Source organism: Artemia franciscana, chromosome 8, assembly GCF_032884065.1.
Source record: "Artemia franciscana chromosome 8, ASM3288406v1, whole genome shotgun sequence".
NCBI classification, from domain to species: Eukaryota; Metazoa; Arthropoda; class Branchiopoda; order Anostraca; family Artemiidae; genus Artemia; species Artemia franciscana.
This window is the reverse complement of record NC_088870.1, coordinates 15521370-15549022: the sequence shown is the minus strand read 5'-3', so window position 1 is coordinate 15549022 and position 27653 is coordinate 15521370. Positions and strand designations below refer to the sequence as shown.

Sequence of the window (27653 nt, the reverse complement as noted above, 5' to 3'; positions counted from 1 at the left end):
GACCAGAAATTGATTAAAAACCCAAAACGAGCAGAAATAACAATACATTTTTGAGTAAAACTCGAAACGAGCAGAAATTAACATGATTATGGCTCACAACCCCTATGCTTTCTCAAGGCCAGAAAATAATTTGCACTTTACTTAAAAAATTTAAGTGTTTTCACTTTTATACCTTTAATAAATAAAGAGAAAGAATTAAAGAATAAATATGGGCATGCGTATATTAAACTGACAATGTACATTCATTTGTATTTTTCCTTCAGTGCAAATTATGTTCTGGCCTTGAGAATCCATAGGGTTTGAGAGCCCTAATTGTGTTAAAATATGCTCGTTTTGAGTTTGATTCGGCTATTTATTGTATATTTTGTTTGTTTTGGGTTTCATTTATTTATTGATGCTGACTTGTGGTAGTTTTACGCTTGGTAGATTATTTGATTCTATTTTTGCTCAACTTGGTTGCATGAAGTTCTTTACTTTTCCTTGAAAAACTAATTTTGTGTAAAAGTTTTTTTTTAATCAAGGAAAAGATAGCGCTGTCTTGGCAAATGTTTTAAACTTGGAAAACATAGACACTCGAAGAAGAAAATTTGTTGGGCCAAATCATCATCAAAAATGCTAAGCGAAATTAGACGACCTTGAATCTCAATAGTAAGTATTTATACAAATTGAGCATTACAGGTGTATAGCTTCCTAATAAGTCTAAATCACACGCCAAAAGTGATTGGGGCAACTAGGCCCTCTTCCACGATCTTTTTCGTCCTGGAGTCCATCGTAGCCAGACTTAGCATTATGTCAAAATTTTAAGGAAGCTACTTTACCAGAAAATTCGAAGAATAAAAAAAATGTGTCTCCGAATGTTGCGGTCCTCAGGACAAGGATTCAAAGTTAGGAAGGAAGGCTCGTTTTACATAGGGGATCCATGAATAAATCTTCGAAGAAAGGTAGGTTTGTTATAGGTTGTTGAACTAAAATATCATGCGTATCTTGATTAAAAGTACCTTTAATTTTCAAATATATTTTGGGAATACGACCTCGACTTATGCCAACGCTAATTTCAAATGAAAAGTTTGTCAGTGAATTGTATTAAAAAAGTCAGAATGTTATCCCTTGTTTGAACTTGGATCGCATGGAAATTTTATCCAAAACTATTTTTGGGTTACAAGGACCTTCCTTTTTTTTGCTATGCAAATGCATATTCTAGGCCTAAGTAACAAACTTCTGAAAAAATATGACCATTTCGTAATATTTTGCATTGAACAATGAGAGGAATATAAAAATCGCTTTGAAAATTTTTTCGCCTTGCTTGATTGATAGACTCAATGCCTATCTCTTCCCTGTATTAATTAAAAAAAAATCAATTGAAAGTAGGGAGCAACATTAAAACTTAAAAAGAACAGAAATTATTACGTATATAAAAGGGGTTGCCTCCTCCTCAACACCTCGTTCTTTACGCTAAAATATTTTAGTACTTTTGAAAAAAGGTTCTTGTTGTTCCAATTAAACGACTCTTGTATTTCAGCAGTCATTCTTAAAGAATTGGGACAAAATTCAAACTTTAGTGCAAAGAGCAAGGTGTCGAGGAGGAGGCAACCCCCTTCATATACGTAGTTATATTTGTCTGTTTTAAGCTTTCGTTGCTCTTTACTTTCAGTTGAAAAAAGCTATTTTTCAAGTAAAATCTGATCGTTTTTTAGATATCCCCAGGAAATCCGGCCCCACCCCCACGGATAAATACCCTCCCCACGGATACATTCTCTAGACAATTCAATCCCAGTGAAAATTTACCCAGCAAAATTACCCTTAACAACTCCACGCGTAAAATTTGACGGAAAAGAAAAGGCAAGAAATATAAACGAATCTTGTATAGGAATTCTGGTAAATTCTCGCATTGTATAGTTTCCTATGACAAGTTCATCCTCCCCATGGGAAGTTCCCCAGTTGAAAAACCCTCCTCAGAAAATTCGTCTTCCCACCCTAAAATGTATGCATGCTTCCCAATAACAAATACTATGCATAAACAATGGGCCATATGTGTAACTTAAAGACCTTTCCTCTGGGGCTGTGGAGGGCCACGTTATATACAAAAGCATTGTTATTGGGCCTTTCAACTATGATGAACAAAATGGCTGTCTCAAAATTTTAATCGGGTGATTTTGGGGAAAGAGGGATAGGGAGGGGGCCTAGTTGCCCTTCAATCTTTTAGGTCACTGAAGAATGGCTGTAGAACTTTTAATTTCCGTTTGAATTAGTCCTCTCACGAAGTTCCAGGACTTCTGGGTCGATAGGATTATTCCTGAAAAAACAAATAAACACACATCCGTGATCTTTCTTCTGGCAAAAAAAAAATCCAAATTTTTGCAGATAGAAGCTTGAAACCTCTACATTATGGTTCTCTGATACTCTGAATCTGATGGTGTGATTTTAATTAAGATCCTATGGCTTTTACAGGATGTTTCCCCATTTTTGCAGATAAGGCAAATTTCCTCAGGCTCGTAACCTATGATGGGTAAAACTGAACTTTATGAAACTTATACATTTGAAATCAGCGTAAAAATCAAATTCTTTTGATATATCTATTGGCATCGAAATTCCGTTTTTTTCAGAGATTCGGTTACTATCGAGCTGGGTCGCTCCTTACTTATAGTTCTTTACCGCGAACTGTTTGATCACCCTCAGACTATGATTGCAAGGGCTACTCAAATCAAATCTATGATCGTAGAATTTTGGAATAGGTCTCTATCGCACGAAAAGTCCGAGTTCTAGTACGTTGCATATATGTTGGAAGTGATGAAGATGACAAGACCCTTCCCTCCTCTTTGTGGCCGGGTTCCCATCGTGTTAAAACATGGTATGATAATGAAAGTCAAAATAATTGCTCCGATGAGAAATAATGAAGCATAAAACAAATTATGACTCTGTAAGGAAAACTCCCTGATATATCTGAAATATTCATAACGAATAGATATTAAATTAATTTTCTTTCAAACGAAAATAAAGAACGACATTAAAACTCAAAACGAACAGCAAATATCTGACGTATGATGAGGGCTGCCGCTCCCTCAACCCCCACCCATTACGCTAAATTTTCACTTCTTCCCACCAACGCTTCAGCAATGAACATTCTAATAGAAGAGTAGTACGATAAAAAGACCATTTATTTTTAAACAATGCCTCAAAATGGAAGATTTTATCAATTCGTATTTTCACTAAGCAGTATAGTTTAAGTGTTTTAAAAGACCACTGGTAAATAAAACACTTGCATTTGCCAACTGATTATATTTCTGGCACTCATAAATACTTTGAACGCACTTCTAGTTAAACCTTATCGTAAAGAGGGGTCAGCAGTCTTAATACAAGATAATTTATGTTCGTTTTGACTTTAATGTCACTCCTTACTTTCACATTTAAAAATGCCACATTTGAAAAGATTTTTTTTTTATTCCATCCGAAACATGAAGGGGCGCTACATAGAAATCAAAGAATTCCAGTGGCTTACAGGTAACTGGACGAATGTTTTAGTGAATTCTATAGACTACTAGAAATATTTAATTTGATTATTTTAAAATTATACACCAGAGAAAAATGGAGTTGATTCGAAAATATGTTGTGGTTCCAAAAGTTTTCAATGTTTCTAACAAAGCCGTATCCAAGGAGTGTCCAGGTATAGGTTCGATTCTTCCTCCTGAAATTCTTGTCCGAGTCGTGAAAACGTAAAAAGGCATAAAAAATTTTTTCGAGGCTTTTATTTTTATTTTCTTACCCTCCCCCGGGAAAATTATCCCCCTTCTCCTCGAACAAAAATCCTGGATAAGTCCTTGGTTTCTACTAGTTTATATTTCTCAGGTAGGATTTAATTAGATTTTAAAAGGTGGAGCAATTTATTTCTCCCAGAAGAGGAATTTCTTTGTCAGTTTAGGTTTGTTGCTCAGCATAGTTAACCCAGTGCCTTTGCTCACTGGCAGATCCAGGGTCGGAGGGTCCCTGCCCCCCCCCCCCCTCCAAAGATTTTTCTGAGGCCCTCTTTCCAGGTTTTTTCTTTTTTCCTCTTTTTTTAGAATAAATTCGTCATTTTGCTCAATCGTTGGTACCTATGTGACATTGGACCCACAAGATTTTCCTCATTGCCGCCTTTGTCGCATGGGGCCCCCAAGATTCTGCTCTAGATCCACCCTTGCCTTAGCAAACCCGGTTTTGAAAAGGCCTATTTTGCTATCCAGAAATAAGGATCAGTGTGATTGGCATGCAAAAATACGTAAAAAAATAAATAAAGAACTAAAGCAAACTTTTTAACAGAGAAATATAGTACTACAATATCTCCTTTTCTCTTTGTATGGACCTTCTGATTAAAAAAAAAAAAAAAAAAAAAAAAAAAAAATATGAGAGAACGAACCTAAACTTCCCCGGAGAGTGGACAGCCGATTTAATTTTTGACATTGCCATTTCAGGACGCATTGAACCACATGACATTTGAGCAAAGTTGAGGAAAAAAAGCTGGAAAGGTGAAAGGTCTTCTAGTCCAGGTAAAACCTCGTTCATCGCTTCTTCTGGATTTTCTTTTACCCAAGTTTCATATGCCTGGAAAATCGATCAAGGATTAATGCCATGGGTAATAAAAGATGGCTAGAAAAGTATCTTAGAAGAGATGGAGTTCCAGAAATACCGTAGGCTTTAATAAGACACCATGAACCTTAAAACAGGGTTTCAAAAATGAGACATCTAAAATTGTTAAGGTTGCTCAAAAATTTGTGTTTAGGCTGTCAAAACAAACCCAGCGTACAGGACATCCTGTTTCTTTTTAAAATAATTTATTGTCTCCATTGGAAAAAAAATTAATTAGAATATTTATTATTTTATAAGATTCGCTTCTCTGCAGAAATTCAATTGAGTGTAGATTTCATCTCTTTGTGATTTTTTTTTAATATTTATGTTGAAATTTATCATTAATTTGTCATTTAGTGGTTGTTATCAGCTTCTTCTTGAAGGTTACTGTCAATTTGGATTAAAAATCTTAGTTTTTGGAAAAGTAAAAAGTGAAAAACTTACCCTGAAAGCAATTTTGATCCCTCCATTGTCTGCAATGTTTTCTCCTTGCGTGTTAATTCCGTTTATATTTTGCCAAATTTGGTCGATTGTATAGTTTCCATACTGATCTAGAATTTAAAACAATCAGGTAAATAGAATATTTGAAAGCCAATGGGTAACAGTACTTGGTACGGATCAAAGATTAATTTTTACAATTTCTTTTTGCTTCTTCCCCCGTGCATCCTCTAAGTAATCAATTTTAGGCCGAGTTGTCATTAAGTATGGTAAACGAGATTAAATGAGACGGAACTTACATATTGACTTTAGCCACGACTTAAACCAGAAGCTTCAACAATGAGTCTAAGCATCTATAATAAGTATCTACCATCCTACCTGTACACAGGGTCACAGGCTTAAAAGAAGAGGCCCACTCATATTAAGCCGATGTACCCCCAAGGAGAAATAAAAAACACAAGGAGCCTTAGAATTCATTTTTTCGATTTAGCCCATCAGTCACATCGCACAAAGTAAAAATGCTCTTATCTAAATTGCAGATTAATACTTGTAAGTAGTCTCAGAATAATTTCAGGAACTAAAATTAAGAAGGATTGTATTTGGAAGTCGAAGGGGAACAATACCTGCTACGCATTAAAGGGCCACTTTCGCTATTAAGTCGCGTCTTGTTTGTAAGACATTGCAAAGTTCAAATATCAAAGGGAAATGAATTCATCTCTTTGAACTTGATGTTTCTGGCTAAGTCCTTTTTCAAGTATTGACTACATTGTTGGGTTTTTAGCTAAACACGACCTTGCGTCGGAACGTTATAACTGTTTCATTGAAATATTTCAACAGGACAGTCGAAAAACGTGTCCATTAAAAATACATTTGTCACTCAATTTTGTGGTTTGCCACTTAAGTTTTGCCGCTTACGCGTTAGCGGATAGAAGGGACTCATCTGATGTGAGCCGTTATAGATTATGTCCTTGAGGAGCTTACCGTCAGAAAAACTGCAGATGATTGATCCCAGATTAAGCCCCAAGTCTGCTCTTGTAGTTAGTTTTTATGTCAGCCAAAAGAGATTGACATATTGATACTAACATTTGTAAGACAAATACTGATTAGTTAATTTATTTATATACTTCGAAGCACTGAATGTAAGCATTATTTGACAATTTGAGTCCTAGCAGAACTTGTCAGATTTGTGAGGATTTAATATCACGGTTTAAGAGGATAGAACGTTTTTATAAATAGCAGTTTTTTAAAGGAACAAACCTGATCTATTGCACTGAAATTCTTTCAAGCTCTTTTGGGCCTCAGATGTATAGTAAACCAAAAAGGTCCCCCCTCCACTGAAAAAAACAACTATGAGTCTATTGGTGGGAGACTGACACAGTAAAATTTGGCTAGATGTCTTCCTCTGTGAATTCTCAGTGTCAGAATATATGATCTTCATGACCACTGTCAAATGCATTCGACATGTCACCGTATTCTACACATTCAGCGCCGTGATCATGCATTTAGTAAGGAGATTGGTGAGCACTGTAAGCACCAGCACCCAGCTCTGGAAGTTGTTATGAGATGATGGCTCATTTGGCTTGGTCGTGTTCTATGCTGTGTTGACCATCGTTGTACCTCCTTTTTTATTTTCAAAGGGCAGCCGCTTGAAAACTGAAAATGCCGTCGTGGAGACGAAACAGAAATTGGTGATCAATGATTATGAACATGGAGCAGCTCAGGAGCTTCCCTTCTTTTTGGTTGGATCTGGGATACCGATTCGAAGTACCGTCTTGAAACTATTGCTTCGAATTATGCCTCGTTGAAATCTTATGCTAGTGAAGTTATGGATAGAAGGCAAGGTTGAAGGACTTCTAGTTCCCTCCAAAAGTTGAAGTAAGTGCCATTAATTATAAACTAAACCTTTGCATCAATATAGTGTTCTAATGGGCACATGGCCAATAAAGTCTCTTTTGAAAAATTAATGTCGAAAATGTAACAAGTTTAAAGGGACGGTATTCGTAGGTCCTTTTTGTTGTTTGATATTGCCATTTTTTAACTAAATTATTTAACCTATTATCCTAAAATGGCACCTGATTCATCAGCTAAAAATGACTGCCAATCAAAAACAAATTTATATTCTTATAGGCCTCATCATAACCAATCTGATCGGCATACTTATCTAAGGTAAAACTACTTTCAAATGAACTGATCGGACAGTATAGTGTGAGACCAGACAAATAGATTATGTTCCATATTTTACAGACATGAAAATATGCCTAGACGATTAAACCATGGACTTACTAAATAATCTCGGCATTATTGATAATGCCAATGCTAAACAATTTATCATTAATAAGTAAATAATTGTTACGGTGTCTGACAATGCTCATCATATGATAGGTTAAAATTTAATAAAAGAAAAGCACAGGACATATCGCAATTGCTTTTTCTAACACACAATTCTAAATCCGCAACTTCTAAAATATTGGAGCTATTTATATGTTTGCTTTACTTGGACTATTGAAGTGGAAAATTCCCGGGTAATAAATTGATATTGATTTAATTTTTAAATTGTTTTTATTTCAAAAGTTTTTATGGTGTTCTTAAGATTTTTTTTCAATAAAAAAGTAACGAATTGAGAAAAAAATGTTTGGTTTAAAATTAAAATATATTTTTTTTACTTTTACACACTAATAGTAAATGCGCAATTTTAAAAATATTTGAGCCATTTAAATACAAGCTTTGTTTGGTATATGTGATTTTATATAAAGTAAAAAATCTCCGAAGAGAAAACATGATATCGATATCACATAATATTATCGATATCTTGTTATGATTACATAGATATCGATATTTTGCCAAAAATTATGTCAAGATCCCGTAGCATAGAAAACCGGAAATTTGAAGGAAAATAGGGCTCGCCAACTTCTGAAATCGCTTTATAAGTTTTGCCCAGAGCTTCTGACGTTTTTCCCCTTGACATGAAATCGTCCTACACCAGATACATATATTACATTACGTGGGCTAAACATCACTTCTTATTATTATAAATGTGTCCTTTAGTGATTGAAGAGAATCATCAAAATATTAGAAGAAAGAGAAGTAAAAATTTTCAGCCAAAATCTTAATTCCGAATAATTTTAGATCTTTATGGATATTTCCAAGTCGAAATTCCTAATTTGATTTACCTATAATGCACTGAGCTTTCTCTTTAAACTGAATCAGGGATTCTTGCCCCCACCACTGCCGTAAGTTCCCCTCTGCATCAAATTGTCTACCCTGATCGTCAAAACCATGGGTTATCTCATGACCGATGATGACACCAATTCCTCCATAATTTAAAGCTCGTGGCAATCCTTGATGATAGAATGGAGGTTGAAGTATTCCTGCAGGTAACACTAAAAATAAAATAGTATCTAATTATTGCATCAGTTGACGAAAGGTTCCCCACTTTCAAAATCATATACTTCTGGTGACATGCTTATTGTGGCAGAAGTGTGCCATGCATGGCACGAAGGGGCTCGGCATGGCAAAAGAATGCCGTCTGTGGCTGAACATGTATTGTTCAGAGATGTGTAACATATGGCGGAGATTGACAGTCCTTTCGTAGTTGACTGATAAGGAAAGAATGTTAGCAAACATAAAAGAGTAGCACCGTAAATCTGTACAGCTTGATATGGAATCAAACGAGGGACACGAGATAAAAAAAAATCAGGGAGCAAACAGACAATTTAACTGCAAACCAGTAACTAGAAAAAAAAAATGAAAATTGCGCTTACGGACAAAAAAAGGAACTTAGTACTTGTAAACGGAAAGGTTTTGTTTTAAATTAACACAGACCAAAGAGAACGGAAAAACTTCCTTTCCGAATTTATTTGTGAAACTGACCTGATTTTTTTTAGCCTTATCAGTTATTTATAGTATTTGGTCCTAAACAAGAAAGTATCATGTAATAAATCCATTACATGTTGAGTTCAAAACATCGAATGCAGATCAAAATTTTTGTCTATGATAATTAAAAAATTTTCAAAGTGGAAATCAGGGAACTTCCTAATTCTTAGCTTCCTAAGAGGGCTATAAATCCTCTTGAATGCAATGCTCGAAAAAAATATACCGTTTTAAGAGGAAAATGTTACTAATACGAAAAATAAACAAGGAACCTTAGAGTGGAATATTTGTTCGGATGATTCCAATTCTGAAAGTAGTTTTGACCAATTTTAGATAACTGTCAAAGAAATAGTTATTTCCGTCTTGGCATCTTTTGTTCTTTGCCAGAGAGCCCAATCCTTTAACCTACTTTACCTAATTTCTCAATCTGTGAACAATCAAGGGCTTATCTAAATTCAATGCAAAAAAGTCGAATACGTTCATCGATGAAATTCAATATTTTCACTGACGAATCCATAATTGAATTGAAAACATTCGTCGACTAAAATAAATTCGTCAATTTTACTCTTCTAGATATAGCCTGAAGACCCAAAAATTCAAACATTCTTTTGTTACCCATCTAGAACAAAAACTTCAAACTTTGCGTTTGCTTAATCCAACTAAGGACGCCTCTAGAGAGGGTAAATCCACTTTCCCTCAGAGATGTTGTTCTGGACAGGACTGAATGACTATGGTCCCCTAGCAATCAAAGATTCATGAAAAGCCTCTCGAAAAATTTTTACTGATTACTAAAGATGAAAAACATATTTGACTCTACAAGTAAACTCCAAAAGCCCTTTAAATTATTTTATAATATTATTTTTTATTTTAATTAATCAGCACAGCACCGAATGTACAGTAAGACAGAGAAAGGGGCAGAACTTAATTAGCTGAGGGATAGATGTTTGTAATTGTTCCTCTCAGTAATTTTTAAAAGGTGGTAAAAATTTGCGGCCTCTGGAAGCTCTGATTGACATACTGAGATAGTACTTTCCCAACTATAAGAAATTCAAACATCAAAACTAGATTATTTTTTTCACTTTTTATCAATATTTTGAACAAAAAACAGTAACCTGAGATAGAAAATCCCTTTCATAGATATTAAAAAAAAAAAAAAATTAGAGGCCTGACATTGAAAAATTTCAAGGTCAGATCTACCCTTAACCTAAAGTCACGCCAACTTTTAGAGTACAATCTTTAAAATATCAGAATGGAATAAATATATAAAAATACAATGAGTCTAACCTCTTATCTTTTCTCTTATCAATGAGCCAAACTGCGAAGATACGAAAGAAAAACAAGTGATGGGAAGAATAGAAAAATGACTTGTTTATTATAGCTGTACACGAAGTACAGTTTTCAGTTGGCAAAGGTTCGATGGACATTGATGTAGTTGCGGTTGGAGAATTAAAACATCTTTGAAGTAAATAGCGACGAAGACCACACTGCCTTTCCATAACAAACAAATACAACGTAGAGATTTTTTGAAAACAGATTTCAAGACAGTGGAAATTATTTCTGTAGATATTTCGGCCCTATGTCCAAGGGCCGACTTGGGGGAATACTCACTAAATTCTTTATACTCAAATTTAATTAAAAATGATCTAACAAAATATTTTACTAAACCGATTTATAATAGTACTGAACCAACTACGAAAAGGCCTTTGAGACAGGCTGCTAAACAAGCAAGATTAGCTTTAAGAAATTGCATCTAATCATTTTATTCTCTTCAGTTTGAATGAGCTTATATTCTCATTTCATTTTTTTCGCCAGTCCTGGTTGAACTTCGTTGAAGTAAGGATGCTAGGGCTATTTTTAAACAATGTTTTAAAAAGTGTTTTTAATTATTCAGTTTTAATCCTCACAATTTGATGTAAGTTCTTTTATATATATATATATAGTTTCTCTCTTATTCTTGTATTGTGCTGAAGACGGCCCTTGGACATAGGGCCGAAATATCTACAGAAATAATTTCCACTGTCTTGAAATTTTCCCTATTGTCTCTACGTTGTATTTATCTTTGAAGTAAAGTACTGATAACGTTCAAGCAAACACAAGCGATTATATCTAGCATTGTTTAAATATGAGTGAATTAGGAATACGACTAAATCCCCAAAAGATAAGAAATTTCTTATCCCCCCTCTTCTACAAAATGTCTCAGTTTCTGACTTATAAAGCAAATTGAAGTGTTGCATCTGTTTCCTGGATATAGAGAGTGGCTTATAAAAAATATTGTTTTAGCAGATATTGAAGTTTGTCAGGTTGCAAGTAGAATCTTAAACTTGTTCTCCGAGGCATTTATAAAAAAAAGCTTTCCAAACTGCAACCATGAAAAGTGGCTCCAGAGAGCAAAGTAAACTCAAGAGAATTGAATTTTGGTGCTTTAACGTACTTCTTATAAAAATAATAACAAAAAAAAAAAAAAACACTGGAGCCACAAACCGTACAGCGTTACAGATTTGGACCACAAGCGCTTATGGCACTTGTGGTCTTTCTCCAGGCGATTTTTCAAACTTATCAGTTTCATAAGATCCACCTAGCCTTTTGGGCTACCCATTAAACAGTACAATATATTCTATTTTTCAGCTTAGGTCGTAGTGGAACATGATGATCATTTATGCAATGGCAGTTTCGTGGAAGAAAAAGGCAAAGTGGAATTATGCTGACTCTTCTGTTATTAATATTTTAAGAGGATAGTAGGCTCAGGGATGTTAGTTGGGAGGGAGGTGGGGTGAGGGCATCTACCCCCTAGATTTTTTCCCTCCCCTAGACTTTGACGAATACTTTTTAGGGGGTGTTTCCCTTGATGTCTGGTACTGGTAGCCTAGACCTAGTCGGTTACCCCTGATATTACTCTTTTTATTTACGGAGCAATTTTGTCCGTGAAAAAATTGTTGGAGTTTCTACCATCATGCTTGTTAGCCCCCCCCCCAATCTTGTAAAAAAAGAAATACAATTTTTGAAGCTCACACAGAACTTCTCTTTTAGATTTTTCTATTAATTTTTTATTTTGGATCCCCCCAGACAAGTTATTCATGTCAATTTCTTCTACATATGTGCCCTGAAAAGAGATGCAATATTTTGGCAATCTGTCATAGTGTTGAGTCTGTCAGATTGTCACAGATATCCCTGTTGCTGACGACAATAGGGACATCATAATGGCAGGACCTACCTCATTTTGATGATATCGAAAAGGAAAAAATAACAATACTAGTTCTTTAAGGTCATTGAACAGTATAAGGTATTACTCACAAATTTGATTACGCTGTCTGCTGTAATAGGCATTCACTGTTGCTGGTACTATATTCCACTGCTCCTTATCTACAGGCTGATTTACTCGACTTATTTCTGCTTCAAATGCTCCTCGTAAAAATTTCAAGACATTAATGAAATATTCGTCCTCAAGTATATCTAACTGAAATAAAGAATTTTAGCAAAGCTAAAGTTTTGATAATTATGTAAAATAAAGAATACTAATTGGAGAAAATGGCCCTGCCTTTCCGTTGTACAGATAAGAAAATACAGTTTCCGGAATAGTGCTTTAAGAAATTAAAAAAAGAAAAAACACAAGTTTTTCAACTGGAAGTAAGAAGCAACATTAAAACTTAAAAACACACATAAATTATTCCACATAAGAGGGGGACAGCTCCCTCCTCATCCCCCCGCTCGTTATGCTGAACTTTCTTGGTGCTTTAAAAATCTTGTTCCAACTTGACGGTCTTTGTGTTTCAGTAGTCTTCTTAAAGAATTTGGATGAAAAGTCAAACTTTAGCGTAAAGAGCAAGGTATTGGTCAAGCAATGTAGTTTGATTAAAAGGTGGCATAGTAAGAAGTTATCCTAGAAGAGGGCAGATACCTGAGTTCGCAACCACTACCTCGCGAATAGAGAGATTGCCAATTGGAACTCTTCCTGATGCTGTTGTCATTGCTCCTTCCATTGACGCTTCTAATATTCCTCATGACAAGAGTTTGTTCATTAGACCATGGAGGAGAGAGTGGGATGCAATTGAGTCAATGCCTCTCCATTATCATTGACCAGCAACTCTACAGGATTTTTTTTTTATTTCGCAGGAAAATGCGACTTGAGATAAAGTAATGTCATGTCTTAAATATGCGCAGGCTATACTATGGCCACACTAGATGATAAAATCAAAGCTACGCATGACTACAGCGCTTACTGTGTATCCGTCACAATCTCTCAAGTTGAGCATTGCTCAACGTTCAAGCATGAAAGTTATTATTGACCAATCAGAGCAAAGATTTGAGGCAATAATTTTTGCCTTATTTGTTCTTTGCCAGAAAAAATATTTTTTTAAATCCAGGCCAAAAATGCACGTTCGTTCGATTTTTCTAACAAAATGCCAAAAATGCACGTGACAAAGAAAATGCCTCCAGATTATCGATTTTCAGAATCTAGGGGAAGGGAGTATCTAGGAATACAAAGAATTCTCTCCCCCAACTAATTCCCCTGCGCCGAAGCTACCCATTTTGCCATGATCTGTGAATTTTACAGAGAATAAAGAGGAACCTAAACAGCTTGTGAAAGAACTTGACATGTCGACACCACTAGTAAAATAGCTTTTATACAAAGATAAATTGTGACCAAAAAATCTTTTACGAAAAAGAAAACTACGCAAGGATTTTTTGTTCTAACTAAACAGGAAGCACCCAGTTATCGCCCTTATTTTTGTCTTCCAAGTTATTTTTTTTAAGCTGACCATATTCTGTTACCATTACCCTTTACCATTCTAATTTTACAAGGGGTATATCAAGAAAGCCTATAATTGGTAGCAACTATTTGGTGAACTGTTCTATTCCACAAAAAAAATGTTATTAGTGCTTTGGTTATAATTTGATTCCTTTTCTTTGTGAAGTTTGGGTTTATAATCTAAAACATATATATATATATATATATATATATATATATATATATATATATATATATATATATATATATATATATATATATATATATATATATATCTATGTGGAGGGGGGCGAGTCCACACTTCTGACCAATCAATATTACTAGGAAAATAGCAACAGCCTATTTAACTTTGGTAGATATCTTCATTAAAATGTTTTCGAAAATATCTTTTGTTTTCGGAAATATTTTTCGAAAATACTTAGTGTTGCACAACTTTCCAAAAAAAGTATTTTAATGAGGATATCTACCAAACTCAAATAGATTTTTGCCATTTTTCTAGTAATATTTGATTAGGTATAAGTATAGGCAACCATAATCAAATAGAATATTAGATAGAAGTAATTGGAGTGGTTAAAATCAATAAGGGACTAACGCCAAAAAGGCTATAAGAAAATTCTGATTGACGACTGAGCCTCATTGAGATGTTAAAACGTTAACAAAAAAAAAAAATCCTAAGCCTTGTTGTAATAAATATATGGTTCGTTTTTTATTAGTAATTCTAGAGCTGCTTATTTTCAAAGATAAAACAACCTTTTGTCCCTTCTGTACCACGCTACATTTTATGGTATTCTGTCCAAAATTCCGCAATAAGGCAGTTAAAATAGAAAGCTTAATCTTTAGATTGGTACAAAGGAACGAAAAAAAAAGTTATAAACCCAGCACTGATGGAAGGTCACGTGCCAAGCCCTTCTCTAGTTACAAGAATTTAAAGTTTAAGTCTCAAGAACTGTATATTTAGACCCTATTTTTCCAACTTTTCATGAAAAGTTGTTTGTAATAATATACAAGGGCTTGGGGGGGGGGGTAAAATCTGAATCTACCTTCATCTGGAGGAATGTTTTTCGACTAAGCAAAATAAGACTTTATGATGCAGAAATGTGGCATGTGCTACTGCTACTAAGTTTAAAAAAGGACATTTTCTTAGCACCAAAGATGTGATTTTAAAGTAGGCAGTACATACCGCAAAATAATCATCAGCCAGTCTGTCATCCTCAAGTATATAGTCTGGATACCCAACTAAAGGCTGTATAGCTGAGAGCTTTGACTTCGCTTCTTCTTTTGTGATCTCATCGAGCCAATCAGTCTCTTTGAGCAGGTTTCCAAAACTATTGCGTATCTCTTCAATGAGGTCCATGGTCTGCAATAAGGGTTTCATCAATAAACGTTCAATAAATATAATAAACGTGCAATAAAATTTTTGACTGACTGATCAGAGTCAAGATTTCAAGGCATAATTTTTTAAACTAGAAAATATGGAAACTTAGACCGGCAGTTCTCCTGTCTTTGACATAAATTTTACAAGAGAAAACAAGACGTAGCATTAGTAGAGAACAGTTACACAAATTAACGTTGGTGCAAAATCTTTAAACTGATTTCTTGCAATTTCTTGTAGAGAAAAAGACACTTATTTTCAGGTTGTCATGAGACATCTGTTTCATAATCTGAAAGCAGTTTCAAGTCATATCAAACCTGCTGATTACGGCTATACCAGGGAATAGATACCTCAAAGGGGTGACCGACCCTTAAAAATGACTTGAAAAATCAGAAAAAAACTCTCTCGAATTTTATTTACAGTTTTTCAAGTTTGCAACGCTACCTGTTACAAGACTCCCGCAAGGCGTGCAATCTAAAGGACATAGTAGATAATTACCTAAGAGACCATTCTTTTGCTTTTTTGAGAATCAAGGTTTAAACTATGGAAAGCTGCTTGAAACCTACCCAAAAGCTGAAATGTACTTTTGCCAACCCTGCAGTAGCACCAGAAGCAGTTTAAAAAGTTATGTTTAACGTTGGTAAAATAGAGGGTCAACAACCGATATGCTAAGAAAAATACTTCAGCATGAACTCCTCCAGCATTCCCCGGTATTATTTGAAGCCCAATCAGACGGATTCAGATTAAGAACAGGAACAAAGTCTGAGTCGATAAATTGAGTCTAGAGTATAAGTCTGAGTATAAGTCTATCTATCATCCGTCCATATGTCATTCCTAGAGCAGAAGAACTAATGTAGATAGCAACGCGTTGTATTCTCTAGATTCTAGCGCCTGCTCGTTGCCAGTTTTTGATGTCGATTCGAAGCTTCTACTTATTCTAGGACTTAATACCACCCTTAAATTACCTCGTAAATATATCGAATTAACGTAGAAGAAGTGATAAAGGTGACAAGAAAAGCAACAATAGCAGCCTGTGGAAAGAATCCTACAAACTTTAACTCTAAGAACGACCTACGAGTGCACCTGCTCCATAAGAAAAAATGGTTGAAAAGTATTCTGTTCAACGAACACAGATTTAAATACCACATCCTTAAAATCATATCGCTGTTCACTACAAATGTAAAAACATATGAATTGTAAAGTGTTCCTCTGCGACAATCCACAAGTGTGATTTTCTTCATGTTTGTCCTGGGGTATGTTACTTTTCTCAAAACGAGGATGAGACGACGATCTAATAATAACTTTGAATATGTTGCTCCAGTAGCCTTCAAATGGCTCGTAGGACTGATAGACAATTTGAATTATTCTTACTGTATGCCTACCTATCTTAGTTCTTCCCTAGGATGGACTTCACATTTCAACAAGTGAAATGAATAATTTTTGTACAATTTTGAAAAGGTTATGCCAGCTTTCCCTCTCATAAAGTCTATGTTTCTTGGCTTTATTCTAACTAGCCACGGCGTGGCTCTTAAGTCTTCCACCAAGTTGATCAAATTCAAGCTTCATGAAGTAACTGAAATCTGAAATCAAAGATATCATAGGATACTATACAACAAGAAACTTTATACAAATGATCTTTGAGTAGGCCGAGACTCAAAGGTCATCGCCAATGTTGCCAGTGTCGCATAGCTCACTAGCATTCCTAAATAGCAGCATTGATGAACCACCAAACGACCTGCGTACACTCTATGATGTGAGTGAAGAAGAGGGTACATGTATTGTTGACCTGGCCCAGAACCCGTTATTTCAAATAGGTATTTTTGACTCTATACTCTATTTTATTTTTACTCTTGACCAGGACCGTTCCTGTTCATTTGCTAATGCTCACTAGTGGGTTGTAAATAATTCGACATTATAATGATTATGAACGATTTTCAATCAACCAATTTCGACACTTTATTCAATTTGCCTAATAAAAAAACATTTATTTGGTGACAGCAATTTCTTTATCATTAACTTGCTTACATTTTTGCTCAGTTAGGTTGAGCTGTTGCTAAAAGGAAGAAAATGTAATGGACTGCTAGATGGTACTGTTTGGTATTTCAGGTCATTTTTAAGGGTCAAGCACCCCTTAGAGGAAACAATTCCCAGGTATAGTCGTAAACAGCGGGTTCGATATGACTAAAAACTCATTTCAGATTCCGTGCAACATTTTTCTTTTCTGTTGAAATTTAATATGGTTCTCTACTTTTCTTTGAAAAACGTGTTCTTGGGAAAGTTTTTACTTAATTCTTGCAAGAAAAAAAATATCCATAGATAACTAAAATCGTATTCCGTGAGTGTTCCATCTACAGTAGGCTACTTACTACTAGAGTCAGACAGCAGAAAAAGAGAAAAAAGGACGAAAATTAACATATTTAAAAAGTATTTTTATTTAGTAATTCAATGTGATTACCTTAAATATCAATTGACGTCGAGAGAATGAGTGAGAGAGGGAGAGAGAGAGAGAAGGAGAGAGAGAGAGAGGGAGAGAGAGAAAGGGAGAGAGAGAGAAAGAGAAAGAGAAAGAGAGAGAGAGCGAGAGACAGGGAGAAAGAGAGGGAGGGAAAGCGAGAAAGAGAGAGAGGAAGTTGACAAAAAGCCAAACAATGACTCTTTAATAAATACTCACATCATTTTTGCTTGATTCTGGAAAGTAGTTTTTCACAAAAAGAGCTCCCAGTGCCATACCCATGTTAGCATCTACAAAAGCGACGCAACTTTTCCATCTTGGAGGGGACGTTCGTCTACCATATAAAACTTGGTATAAATTTTGTCTTAGATTTCCAAATCGATTGTCCAGGTTTGAGATACGATACCAGACAAAACGCCAAAGCATGTAATTAGCAACGGTTCTGAAATCGGAATTAAATTTAAATTAGTAATCTTGGCTGAATTAATCTATATTAATCAATAGTTGTCAAAATAATACTGAAATTAGTGTACAATCAATAAAATAAGGCAAAATTACAGTTGAAGTGAGTCGAATTTATCTTATCTATTTTTAAGACTTTATTTTACATAATGAGCTTCCTTTTTTAATTATGCTTGTTTAAGTTTTTTGTAAGCTTTTCAAGTAATAAGATAAGAAGCTGTATCAGGATTAGAGACTAGGTTAGACTAGGTCAAGACTAGGTTAGAGTTGAACTACAGTTAAACAGATAGATTACTAGCAAAATATTATGGTTATTTTATTATTTAGTTAATAATCTATTAATTTATTTTTATTTATTAACTGCGTCCTTTTGTTTATTTTAATAAAAATAAAATTTCAGAAATCACAAAATGGTTATAACCGTTAGAGTATTTATTTTAAATTTTGTATTTCTAAAATTTCTGTCCCAGGGAAAACGCCCCCTCTGTCTTTCCCCCTCTGTAACACAATGTTATGATTTTAAACCTCCCATTCTTTTACTGGCAACAATTTCATCAAAAATCAAAAGCAAAAAGGTTTTCTTTTTTTTTGTGCTGTCTCAAAATTGGATATAGCAGTAACAGGTAAATACACCAATCATTTAAAATTTGATTTTATTCGGCTTGCTTAATGAATAATGTTACTGGGTAAAAAAAAAGAAAACTGTGGAATTCAAGCTTATTTTATAGCACGGAAGTACAAGATAAAAATTTCTTCTTTTTTCATGATTGACAGCCCTGGTTTGCATACACAGGATTTATAGATATTAAAGGAGCTTTTGATAATGTTTGTAGGTTTCTATTAATGGATAGTTTGTTAGAGATCGGTATCCCGATCCCATTTGGGATAGTTTAGTTCAAATATATAGGTTTACCAGAGTATTTGTTACAGTTAGTAGGCAAGTTTCAAGGGTAGTTAGAGGATATAAAGATGTTAAACAGGGTTGCACATTGTCTCCTAAATTATTTACCCTCTTTATAAATTCTGTAGTAGCACTTATGGAAACGAAGACGGTGCTAATGGTAAGTTTAGATTTTAATTTTAGGATGTTAGGTATGTTTAGAATGCTAAGTTATATTGTATCCATTTGCATGATGTTGTTCCCAGATGATATTGTTTTGGTTGCTGATTCACAAAGGAACCTTCAGAAATTACTTGATATTTTAGGTGATAATTTGGATAGGAAAAAGATAGAACTTAAAGTGGATAAAGAGTTATTATTCCGTAAATGTGGTAGAATTGAGTAGGATTTTAAACTCAGTTTTGAGGGCAAAAAGGCTAGATTAGTGGAGGAATGGTGATATTTAGGTGTTAAATTTAAGGTAAAAGGAAATATGTTTAGTAGCCATGTGAAAAAGTAGGATCGAAAAAGGTAAGGCATGTTTAATAAGGTATTAAGAATTCAGCTTAAGGATATTAAAAAGATCAAAGTAGTTAAAGAGGTTTTAAGGGCTAAAATTTTTGGTGTGATGCACTATTGATCTCATGCTTGGGGGTATGCAAAGGAAGATAGGCTAGAAACAGTTCACTTAGGAAATTATAAGATTTGGCTAGGGATAAGCAAGCATACAAATAGTTTAGTAGTTAGACGTGATTTAGTTTTTTTTAAGAAGTCATAGGCTAATTAACATGATTAGGCTTTAGGAAAACACTTTAGTGATGCCTAGGGTGCGGGTGTTGAAGGCGGCTTATTTAGAAATGTTGAAGGGCAGCTCAAGTAGGAGGTGGCCATACCAAATAAAGAGTGTATTAGATCAGTGTGGACTAATCCATATGCGCGGGGATGGTTTAGGACTCGAGGATATGGGGGACCAAGTAAGTGGATTAGTAGAAAGGATTTTACAGGACCAAGAAAGACAGGCATGGCAGGCCAAGCGTTTGCTTTCGATTTCACTGGGTCTTTATTGTCGGTCGATGGAGATTTTGGGCGAAGTTATATTTTTTAGGGTGGGTTTGGATAAAATGAAATAAAGATATTAATTTAAATGAGGACTGATAGTTTGCCACTGGGCCAAAGAAGAAAGTTCATCGGGAGGGAAAGGTCAAAGGCTGGTCCTTATTATTATACTATGTGTGGAGGTTTAGATGAGAGTATATCGTTTGATGTGTGAGTGTGAGGAGCTGAGTGATTGGTGACTTGAAGCGTTTGGTAAGGGGGATCATGATTTTGAGTGGTTGATGCTTGGCACGATTCCTTTGTCTTGTGATGAATCATTGAAGTAGATTTCTGTAGGATTCTGTTAGGATTTGTAAAATTTCTTTGTAATTGTTCTTTTTATATGTTTTATGCCAAGGCCTAGGGGCTTTTAGCGCAAATAAATTCTATTCTATTCTATATACTTTTTAGGTATTCAAAGATCAATTTTTCGCCTTTTTTTCGCTAATGTTTACATTACTAAAAGAAATAAAAAAACGACAATATTTACAGTACTAAATAAACAAAAATTAAACTATATTGTAGAAGAAAAGAACTTCTACTTTGTAGCTGAAGCTATTAATATTTTTTGACGTTGACATATCTAATAAACTAACTATATTTCCCTGTCAATAAGGCGGTCATGCTGTACTAGGATTGGCAAACCTTTCGGATAATACGTGGAGGGTCTTTATGATAAATAAGATTTATTCATAATGGAATACACATACAATAATACGCAATATTAATCCCTGTAAATGCCCTTTTGCTTTTAAAGTAGAGGGTAGACATATGATTCCCTTACTCAGAGAAAAAAAGTCACTTATCTACTAAGAGAGAAAAAAAAATATAGAATATAAGAATTTCGAGATGAGAGAAATAAAACAGGATTAATAAATTAAATACGTTGAATAGGTTAATTTTTCGCAAATTCAATTAATTTTTCGCTCCGTTCAATTTTTCGCAAAAAAAGAAAAAAAAAATTCTAAGAAGCAAAAAAAAAAATTTTTAGAACGAGCGAAAAGAGTGGAACCTTAAAGCTGATTCAGGCATTTCCATCATATTCCAAACAATATAAGTAGATTGAAGTTTGACCCTACAGAAGGATTAAAAGGAATTTGAAGATGATTTTTTATTATCTTGATCAGAAGTAAAAGATGGTGGAACACTTAGGGCCACAGGGAGGCCACCATGAAGCTGAGAAAAGTAAAACAAGCATACGAAAGAATATACAGTGATTGGAGATCAGAAAAGTGATAACTTCTGGACGATTAGTTTCGTGAATAAGGTTTCTAGCTTTATTGTAGACCTTAGAATGTGGGAAAGAGAAGAAAAAGGTGGACATTCATGTTATTCAAGAGTAAGAAACATATTGAATCAAGGAGTCAATAAGAAATTTCGAAATTGATCCAGAGAAAGTATGTTTAATCTTACTTCAAATACAGAAACTCTCTATATCTTCAATTTAATCAAATCAGTGTGACGTATGAAAGACTGGTTTTCATCCACAAGAATACCCAACATTGAACATACAGATCTTTATATCAGCTAGTGGTCCTATTTCAGAGGTGCATTTCAAATAACTGTGGAAAAACCTAAGAAGCACGCGTGAATAAAAAAAACTTGATTTAGAAAAATTAGGGTAAGCTAATTAGCATCAAACTATAGAATTATCCCTCATAAAATTTTCTAGATTTGACTGAGGCCCAGATTCATTTCATCCCGAAGCGCAGAGTTCTGTTATCAACAGAAGCACCAAAGGTGTCACAAGAAGGTGAACTATATTTACCCCTATGGGTATGGAAAGGCTTAGGATTACAAACTCTGCAACAATTGATGGGTTTCTGTTTTTTTTCGCTACATTAAAAAGACCATTTATGTAAACGAAAAGTAGCGCAAGCCAAAAAACTGCTCCCTGGAAGACGCCATATTTAACTTTTGAGTATGGTCGGAATAGTGTATCCTTAAATTACCTTAAATCGCACTGGCCGGCGAATAAGGTTGGGTGAACATCCTGTAGATTCGCCGGTATCAATAGAAATTAATCTACCATTCAAATAAGACTGAAAATAAGACGATAAATCCTCTTTTATATCAAATTAGATATTTTAGGACAAAGAACCTCATGGTTTAAGGAATTAAATGCCTTAGGAATGTCCAGGAACATAGCAGTAGGGAATAATTTCAAATCTAACTTAGAATTTACAAATATGAAACTTTTTACTTTTAGTAAATTACCAGGGTGTTGTATGGATGCTTTGTTGAGTACTTCATACCAAGTGTGGTTCATATTTGTTTCTTTGAATTGAACAACGTGTTAGGACAATTTTGCTTTCAGACTGTGAATGTTTGATCGTCACTTGTGCTTCTTTTACGAGACAATCGAAGAAAAAATCTGTGATAACTTAAAAGGTGTTAAGGGAAATCTTTAACTGATACTAACGACACAATTTTGTTCTAAAGACACAATTTTGTTCTAACGACACCCTCACAAACAATTCCCGACATTTGCCCTACATTTGATAACTTTTTATTTGTTCGGGTGGCGTCTCAGTCCTTCTACATCACGAACAGTCAATGCTGTACTCTAGTAACGACTTAGGTCCACAGTCATCGTGAGTAGTCCTTGCAATTGAGCCATGAAATTTTACTAAAAGGGTCTAAGTCCACTTTTTTTTGCAAATGAGCTGCAAAGTTTACGTTTCACATTGAAAAATTTATTATAACCTCCCTGTAGTTGAAGAATTTTATCTGTATTAGTTTTCCAGCCTGTAATGTTGCTTTCTTCGTGTTGGCCTCTCTTCACTGAAACAGGTGCGTTAAGTCTGCTGGGTTTGCCTCAAATATAAAGAATATGATTCAAGCACTCCGGCAGAGAAGAGAAATTATAAATCTAGAAAAATAAGATGGTAGATCTATCTAATACATATCTTAATTCAAATCATCCGATTCAATTCTCACCCCATTGGTAGAGGGAAAAGGTAGAGCAAAAGAATGTATAGTAAAAAAACATAGATAAAAATTATATAGCAAAAACTAGGAAGGAAGAAACTTTTTTACCTCTTTGGACTTTTCTCCAGAAGCCTTTCAAGTCCAATTAAGTAATCGTAAGCATGTAAAACAATTGTTATGTTCTCGTAGGAAATATTTTGACTTAGAATATTATCAAAGTAAAATTTGAAATTTAACCCTGGAAATTCTTCGATCAATGTGTCTAAGTTCATTTTTTCATAAAGACCAGATATGTTTCTTCTATCCTCCAAAGGCTTGATGATCTAAAACATGGAAAATAGATTATTAGTAGAAGAAATTAAAGGGTCTGTCTTTCTGTTTGTCTGTTTGTCTGGTCTGTCTGTCTGTATGTCTGTCTGTCTGTCTGTCTGTCTCGTTTGTATGTCTGGTATGTCTGTCTGTCTGGTCTGAATATTATGAAGAAAAGGACTAAGAGGAAAGTATAGCATATCTGGGACACTGTTATGAGTCAGCAACAAAGAGCTACATCCAGGGGTTCTAGAGATTACAGTTCTACTTAATTTGTCGGTCTTATTGATCCACCTTGTTTAAGTCTAAGCATTATATTCCATTTCATTTAAAATATTTGATTGAATTCTAATATTTTATGGGAAAAAAGGCAATTTTACCTCTTATTAAGAACCCCTTAGGCTTATATGGTTTTAAAGTTGACTAATGGAATTCATTACAATGGTTGATCCCATCTATAAAATAAATCCCTTGAATTTATGTTGTTTCACCTCGATTATTCACTTATTCTAATTTTTATTTCTAGAGGAGTTATTCCGACGAATTTCGTAAATATGAATATTTTCTAAGGGCAGGAGGGATTTGATAAATATTTTTTTAACGGCTAACACGCCTACTTTTCGTACGTTCCACGAAAAAGTCAAATATATGCGTTTTTGAATTTGAAAAATATCCCACTTTGACCTAGGTCACATTTTACCATTTCTTAAAGCTAGTTTACAAGTTTTATAAGTCTCTGTCTCTTCTAACTCCCCCTTCCCAAAGTAAAGTTTGGGTTTATATTTGCTACATAATATTATAAATTCAGGGATTTGGTCGCAGCACTAGTCTTACAACCACCAAAAGTGATTTGCTAGAGTTCCTAACAAACCTTAGGGATTCGAAGATGCTATATGTATTGTATAGAGGGGTGGATAGAGAATTTATGTTTGAGGCACACCAAAGAAGCTCAGGGTCTTCCATTGGTACTTTTTGTCAGTCCATCTCTAAAATCAGTGCAACTTTGGACCTTTTGACGTGGAAGGGCTGTGTCCCCCTGAATCGGCACCTGCACATTCAATTGGAGACCCACAAGGAGCATGACATTCATCACATTAATTGTAATTCATATACTTACATTTGCCAGTTGTCTTTCAAATTGTATGATATCATTAGTATCTTTTTCAATAGTGTGCTCTTCACCACCCATTAAAGTACCAACTTCATTGATAGCCAGCTTGTATGCATTTAATGCAGATTTGTGCATATCGGTGAGAAAGTAGTCTCGACTAGGTAGCCCCAGTGTTGGCTGGTCTAACTGAAACGAATAAAATAAATATAATAGTTCAAACGTATCAATATTTTAGTGCTTATGTCAGGGACGACTATAGTAGAAACAACTGCACAATTTAAAAGAATGTGAAATTGATTATTAAAATACTGTTTTTTTAAAGTCAACTTTCTGGATAAACTGAAAACTCTTGAGACAACAGTTTAGCACTAAGTTGCAATTGTGTTAAATTGCTTTTATTTGCTTAAAACTAAGCATCTAGTACGCAATCCTGCGTTCCGTCCCTCCGGAAAAAATCCCATGGGAGGGGGGTTATGCTCGTCTGTTGACTTGTCGTCTACAGCAAGGGGTAGAAAAATCTTTCTTCCCTCAAATAGCATCAAACAGCTCTGCTCTTGCTATCAGTAACAATAAATATATTATAAAACATAATATAAAAAATATTAATAAAATAATAAACATAATAAAATATTTATTATAAATACTGATAATAAAAATAATATAAGAATAAAAACATAATTTGAAGAAACATTAGCCAGTACCGTTAGATAAAACGAAAGTGACATACAGACATTCGTACAGGAGGTGAGTTTTTTTGGCTCAACCCTCAAGAGCAACCCTCAAGTTATTAAAAGGTTAACCATCAAAGTTATCAAGTTACTATATTAATAAAATAATAAATATAATAAAATATTTATTATAAATACTGATAATAAAAATATTATAAGAATAAAAACATAATTTGAAGAAACATTAGCCAGTACCGTTAGATAAAACGAAAGTGACATACAGGCATTCGTACAGGAGGTGAGTTTTTTTGGCTCAACCCTCAAGAGCAACCCTCAAGTTATCAAAAGGCTCAACCCTCAAAAACACTCTTCAAGATTGTTTTTTATGTTCCCATGATTTATTTGAATAATATGCCTGTTTTTGAAAGTTTTGACATAACTGGTCCCACTTTTGAAATAAGTATTAGTGAAAGTGCCTAATAAATAGCATGTTTTACTCTCCCAGACATACTGAAATCTTCATTAGTAAATGTATGTGCTTAATGGCCGTGACTCAAATATTAATGGTAGCTTATGACAACTAAAATCATGGATGTATTAATCTATAATAGACCCCAACAGTGCGTGTTTTGGTAAGCTCTTTTCAATTTTTTTTTTAATATTAAAAAAAAGTTTCCTCAAATTAAAATAAAGAGGGACATTAATGTTTGAAGCGAAAAGAAATTATTCGGCACATCAGGGTGGCTATCCCATCCTTAAATTCCTTCCCCCTCTCCCTCCTTAAACCCTTCCTCCTTCCTCCTTAGACTGCCTTTAAAAACACTTCTAACTCCAATTCAACTGCCCTTGCGTCTGAGCACTCGCTCTAAATAATTGGGGCAAAAAGACACACTTTAAAATAAAGAGTGAGGGATTGAGAATGGGACCCCTCTGGTATAAAAAATAGTTTGTTTTCTTTTTAAGTTTTAATTTCACCTTTACTTTCATCTGAATAATGTTTTTACTCTATAGTTTCTGCTCCTATTTATCGTATATCCAGGGCTACCCTTGCGATTAGAGCTACCACTCCTTAACTTCGAACCTTTGAATAAAAATTTAACTTACGCGCAGCAATGTTTCTAGAGAAAGAGCTCATTTAGTGTAGTTACTTTTCAAAATTAAGTATAATTATCAATGTTATACTATCATCTTAATATAAGGGGAACTTTTGCCGCCTCAGGCATCATACTGCGAAGTTCATTCTGCATTCATTTTTACATATTTATATATACAAACACAAGCACCCAAATGCATACGTCAATATATCAGATATACATAACAACATACGTATGATATTCATTCATTTACTTTAATTTTCATTTATTTTGGTATTTACTTATTCATAACCTTCGAGCAAGATATAGCTGAGTAGTCGTTTTATATTACAGGCGATGAAATATTATTTTAAAATTTTAGAACAAAACGAATCATGCTCCGTCTTAAAGATCAACCTAAATTTAAAAGACATTCAAGAATATATAGAAAGGTATATTGCAGTACTTTTGATTTATTGTCTTTCTAGATTATACATAAGTTTCTATTCTTGCAATAATTTTGTGGCTAAAAGATATTGATGTAAAATCATATACTCAAAGCTTTTCGATTTAATGTCGTCAAAGATGGTACCCAATCGCTACTGTTTTTTCTATTTAGATAAATTTCCAGATTTAGCAAGGGTCCAAAACCATCGCAAATTTAATCTACAGAGGTGTAAATTTGGACTAAGATTTCTCAGAATAATGAACAAGGCCCATACGTACTTGCAACTTTATGAAAGTTCCAATGGCACAGGTGTAGGTTATATTTATATATATGGTGGTTATATTTCACTGCTTCAACTGAAAATTTAGGGTTCCTGTTCGTCATTTACCCCTTACCGAACGCAAAGTGTATTTTAGGCATTTTCTCTTTCATAGCATTGAAAAATCAGTTATTGCTGAGACTTTTAAGAATTGATATAATTATATTAAACAATCAGTTTATTTTCGCTAGTTCTTTCCGCCAACTTTTGAGTTGACTTTCTTCTTTTTGTAAATAGTTTGACAAATGAAAAGCACACTGTTCAAAATACATCCAGTTTTCAGTAAAACAGAGAAGAGACGTAGGCTGCTTAAAAAGTTTGAAAAGGAGTAGGGATAGCACCACCCCCCAATCTTATGACAGCACTTTTTTCTGCAGACTGTAATACAAAACAAATAGTTGGACATACAAATCGTTTTGAATAAAGCGCAAATGGCGCTCTGGACTTTAGAAGATTTACGGGGTGGGGGGGTGGTGGGTAAGCTTTTTTCTGTTTATGGTAATTTTGTCGTTTCAAGTTTGACTGGACTATTCTTTTTTAGTTTTATTTGTTTTATAATTCATCTATTGTATCTGTCATCTAATGGTGAATATTATAATTTACTTCATTTTCTGTTCGTTCAAGGAAAAATTTATTTATTGATAGTAATTCCTGCTCGTTTTAATTTTGAATTATTATATGAATTTCTTTCTGCTCGTCTTCGGTTTTCATATGGCTATTTACTTTTCTTTGAAATCTTATGCTTGAATTTTTTTAATTAATTACAGGAAAAACCTACTTGCAGCACACTTATATTAGAATTCATTCCGTCAGGTCCGACAAAAAGACTAAACAATGCATCATTATTGAAGAGCCGCAAGTCAGCAGCCAGTTACAGGA

At 34.3% G+C, this 27653-nt stretch overlaps 1 protein-coding gene across 1 annotated transcript in view; it reads right to left on the bottom strand.

Moving 5' to 3' along the window:
* Window positions 1-27653, bottom strand: part of LOC136030037 (neprilysin-4-like) — a 64013-nt gene that overhangs the window by 7210 nt on the left and 29150 nt on the right. The window contains exons 6-13 of the mRNA XM_065708654.1: window positions 24273-24452; window positions 22955-23169; window positions 17698-17920; window positions 14835-15011; window positions 12199-12361; window positions 8208-8417; window positions 5044-5150; window positions 4391-4575 (exon numbers count right to left, since the gene is read on the bottom strand). Of these exons, the coding sequence (XP_065564726.1) occupies window positions 4391-4575; window positions 5044-5150; window positions 8208-8417; window positions 12199-12361; window positions 14835-15011; window positions 17698-17920; window positions 22955-23169; window positions 24273-24452 (1460 nt within the window). The remainder of the gene's footprint in view (window positions 1-4390; window positions 4576-5043; window positions 5151-8207; window positions 8418-12198; window positions 12362-14834; window positions 15012-17697; window positions 17921-22954; window positions 23170-24272; window positions 24453-27653) is intronic.